This window comes from Diutina rugosa, assembly GCF_008704595.1.
Source record: "Diutina rugosa strain CBS 613 chromosome Unknown scaffold111_size4750, whole genome shotgun sequence".
Lineage (NCBI taxonomy): Eukaryota > Fungi > Ascomycota > Pichiomycetes > Serinales > Debaryomycetaceae > Diutina > Diutina rugosa.
Genome location: NW_022995133.1, coordinates 1 through 4,264, shown reverse-complemented (window position 1 = coordinate 4,264; position 4,264 = coordinate 1). Strand labels below are relative to the sequence as shown.

The 4,264-nt window shown below is 59.6% G+C and overlaps 2 protein-coding genes across 2 annotated transcripts; one reads left to right on the top strand and one right to left on the bottom strand. All coding sequences in view use genetic code 12, as the record gives it.

Annotated features, from left to right (window-relative positions):
- Positions 1-370: 370 nt before the first annotated feature.
- DIURU_002734 (uncharacterized protein) lies at positions 371-2,929 on the top strand (the record flags this gene model as incomplete). The annotated part of the gene is made up of 1 exon (XM_034155418.1): positions 371-2,929. The coding sequence occupies one exon, from the start codon at positions 371-373 to the stop codon at positions 2,927-2,929; it is 2,559 nt and encodes an 852-aa protein (XP_034012471.1).
- Positions 2,930-3,525: 596 nt separating this feature from the next.
- Positions 3,526-3,786, bottom strand: DIURU_002733 (uncharacterized protein; the record flags this gene model as incomplete). Its single annotated transcript, XM_034155417.1, has 1 exon — positions 3,526-3,786. The coding sequence occupies one exon, from the start codon at positions 3,784-3,786 to the stop codon at positions 3,526-3,528; it is 261 nt and encodes an 86-aa protein (XP_034012470.1).
- Between the last annotated feature and the right edge of the window lie 478 nt (positions 3,787-4,264).

Genomic DNA, 4,264 nt, shown 5'->3' with positions numbered 1-4,264 from the left:
CCACGGCACCCATAGTCCCCACGGCGCTCCCCTAGCCCTCAACACTCACCAAGGCCCTCCAGGCCACCCTGGCCACCCGGCGCACCACCACCACCACCCGGCGCACCACCACCAGCCCCACCCGAACCACGGCCCTCTACCCGCCCATGACGCGGCGTCGCATCAACAGGTACCCCACCACCCTCTCGGGGGTCAGCCCGTTGCCGGAGCGCCTCCGCTAGGCCAGACGCCGCCGCTCTCGTCGATCTCCGCCCGCGGCGGCGGCGGCTTCGGCGCTCAAACTCTGTCATACCACCAGTACCCGGGCCACCAAGGGTACATGCCCGCTGGCCAGGGGATGCAGCACAATACGTTGCCGACGGCGTTGCCGATGGTCTACGGCTACCCCCACGTCGAACCGCAAAACGGGGCGCCGCCACCAGCGCCGGGAGCACCCCCTCCGGCGCCGTCAGTGCCGGGAGCTCCGGCAGCACCGCTGTCGACAGCGCCGCCGCCGGCCGCCCTCGTCAACCCGCAGGAGGTGGGCGACATGCCCCTGCTGAACTACGACATTTTGCTGTGGCTCTTTGACCTGACGTGGCTGCTGAACGACCCGGGGGTGCCCAAGTTGCTCGACGGGTACGAGCCGATGTCGGCGCTGCCCGCCTCCGGGGCGATGCCCGGTTTTGCTGCCGGCGCTCCCGGCGCTCCCGGCACCCCCGTCGGCGCCGCCAACAACTCGCAAATCGCCACTAACAGCGCCACCATGGTGCCGCCACTGACAAACCCGCAACTGCGGGCGCCGTCGACGCAGCCGCGGTCGCGGTTCGCCCTGTTGCTGGCGCCCAAGGACGTATTTGTCTACCCTAACCCCCTAGACGACATGCTGCTGCTGAACGCGCCGGCGCCGCTGCAGACGAACCTGCTGCTGCTGCCCCAGGATCTGCGGGAGCTGCCGCTGCTGGGGCACACCCCCAAGCGCCACTTGATGGACCACGAGCCGATGGCGGCTGTCTTACACCGCCACGCCACCGAGCTCAATATTCCCAGCAACAAGGCGTGGTACGTCAACGACGAGATGGTCGACGCCATGCAGAAGTCGTTGCTGCCGCTCTCGATCAACCGCCACGAGGCGGCAGCGTTATTTCCGGACTCGCAGGTGAAGTTTAAGGACCGGCTACTGTACTACTTGTGGGTGTACTGGCAGTATTTCCATAAGCAGTTCCCGATATTGCACCAGCCGCTGTTTGACGCCCAGCAGCTGGAGATGCTCTTGGTGGTGGCGATGATCATGGCCGGGTGCCACATCGGCAACCCGTTCGCCCTGGAGCGAGCCGCCCGCAAACACCGCAAGTCGCAGGAGTTTGAGCTCGCCATGGAGGTGGCGAAGCCGTTGCGGATGCAGTTGTTCCTCCACCCGGACTTCTCGCTGCCGACGAAGTTGTGGGTGCTCCAGACGCTCGCGCTCCTCGAGTTTTGCGAGAAGAACTGCTTGACGAAAGAGATGCACGAGCGCGCCCGCATCCACCACCACACCACCGCCCAGATCTTGAAACGGTCGCCCCGTTATGGTGGTGGCCCCATCGGCACCATGCGCGCCCTGCGCACGCTGGGCCAGCTGCTGCTGGCGCTGACCGACGAGCTGCTGGACCAAGAGCAGGCGGGGTCGGTGCGCAAGGACGAGCTCTTCGCCCAGTGGGTCCAGCTGGAGCTGATGAAGCGCGTCACCTACATGATGTTCTACATCGACACCGCCGACTTGCTTAAGTTCCGCCACGACACCGCCATCCAGTTCGGCCAGCTCCAGGCGATGAAGCTCCCCTGCGACCCCGAAGTATGGGAGCACGACGTCGCCGGGCTGTTTGCCAAGGTCGTCAAGCGGCAGCGGAAACGCCTGCGGGGCGACGAGCTGTTTTTGCTGGCGCTCAAGCGGTTGTTGCGCCCGGGCCTCCCTCACCAGCAGCCGCAGCCGCAGCGCAGCGTTGACGCGTGCACCCGTAAAGTGTTGTTTGCCGGCCTCGTGCTGTTGATGAACCAGATGCAGCTCATGGACGAGCAGAACCAGCTGTTGAACCTGATGGACTTTATAGTCCACTACACCAGCTGGCGCGACACGGTGTGCCGGGCGTTCGACCGGTGGTACTGTCTCCCGCCGGTGACGAAGCTGTTCACCTACCACTTGTCCCAGATTGTTGGGTTGACCGAGATCGACCAGTACGAGATCGCCGTGTTCTGCGGCAGCGCCGACCACCACCTGATGGTGTCGCTGCAGAAGGAGTTCTTCCTCATCCAGCGCAAGTTGACGGCGATGTGGCTGAAGCCGTTGCCGCGGCCGATCTCGCGGGCTTCTTTGGTGGATAAGCTCAACCACCGCGGCATCGTCCACTGCTGGTGGCTCTTGCGCCAGTTGTTCGAAGGCCACCAGCCCCAAGTGATCACGTGGAACCTCATCGACGTCGAGCTGATGTACGCGGTGCTGGTGGCGGTGCTCACCCTCTGGAGCTGGGCCTACTGCACCAAGGGCCCCGAGCTGCACCGCTACGACGACTTCGACCGCCAGTTCATCACCCAGGTCAACTCGTGCGACGACGACACTCTCGAGGAACTTGAGGCATTGGGCAAGGAGCTGGCGACGGCGTTCATCACCCGCCTCGGCGACCAGTTTGCCGACCTCCTCCGCCGCGAAAACGCCGCCGACTACGAGATCACCGTCCCCTACGAAAACAACCAGGTGCTGCTCCACGACAAGCTCGACAAGTACGCCGAGCTCCTCCCCCAATTGACCGATCACCACCATGTGGCGGGGCTCTGCTTCTTGGTGGGGACGAAGCTTCTAGGCCTGCAGTGGGACATTGTCCGCGAAAACGCCAAGTTGATCATCCACTGCGGTTTGCGCCTGATCGGGAAAAAGGAGATGGTGTGTGACAGTTTGTACGACTGCGAGCTCTGACTCCGTGCGTGGCGCGGGCGAGCCGTTGTCACGACATCTCCGACACTGTCGCATATGTCCTGGTTCCGATCCCGCGCAATTTCCTGCGGACACCATGACGTTAGCCAGGGCGTGCGTCGGGCCCGTCACTCGAATTACCCTGCGAACAGCGGTGGCCCCGCCCGCGCAATCGGCCCTCGAAACCCCGGCCAACCCCCTTCCCCTTAATATAGTGCTTTGTCGCCCTCAGATATTCTCTTACCACGCCTAATAAACACGATCCTACACCCAGTATTAGTAAGGCCTTATAAATGCCAAAACCAAACATACGCCGGCGAAAGACTTTCTAAGAAATAAGGTCATTCCACGAGCTAAGGTCTTAGAGCCTTTGATGTGGCTGTTTAAACTTTGAGTTTGTCTTAATGCGCCATGGGGGTAATTTGTCAGCTTCACCAAGATACCTTCGCTGAGCTTGAACTACATCAAAAATCAGACTTATTAAATGTGTGGTGCTATTAAACGAGTTAAACTGGGTATATATAAGTATCTTTCAGGCCGGGCACGGGTTCTGGTGGCCCGGCGCCCCTGGTCATCGGGTGGTCTTCGCCATTGCGAATTTACACCTTGCCCCCTTCCTTTTCCCACTCTTCCCGGGTGAACCCCTTCTGGGTGAACGCGTGGATTGATTCGATCTCTTCCTTCAACGCCTGGTTGACCATGCGGTGGCGAGCAAGCTTGTTTTTGCCTTTGAACGAGTCCAGCACAATCACGACGGCAAACGCTTGCCCGCACCCGCCGGACATATCCTCGACTTGGACGAGGTCAGGCAGTAATCTCTCTCGAATAATCTGCTCGAACAGCTCTGTGGTAAGCAGCATCGTCGCCGGAGTGGGTTGGATGAGTGGAGTGATGCCTAGGAACGGCCGCTGCACGTGACTGCGGCCCACCTACGAACATTGACAACTTAATAATTTAACTCGAAGGTGGCAGCGGCAAATTAAAATAAAGTAAACATAACGATCAGTGTCCTCAACATTATCGTGATTTCCCAAAAAATTCGACAACTTTCGGGTTTGAGAGGAAGTTCAAAAATAAGTTGCACAAATGTGTGAGAAATTGCAAAAATTTCAATGATAGAAAATGTCTTGATCAAAACTTTATAAACTGAATTGAAAATAGACCGGAAACAGCGGGATTAATCGAAAAAAGTATGGTCCCTAGCGGGATCGAACCGCTGATCTTGGCGTTATTAGCACCACGCCTTAACCAACTGGGCCAAGGGACCTGAACGGGAATGTTGTATTAAGTTGGGTGAAAGTCGTGTACTACTCGAAATAGCCAAACGTAAAAAGGGCG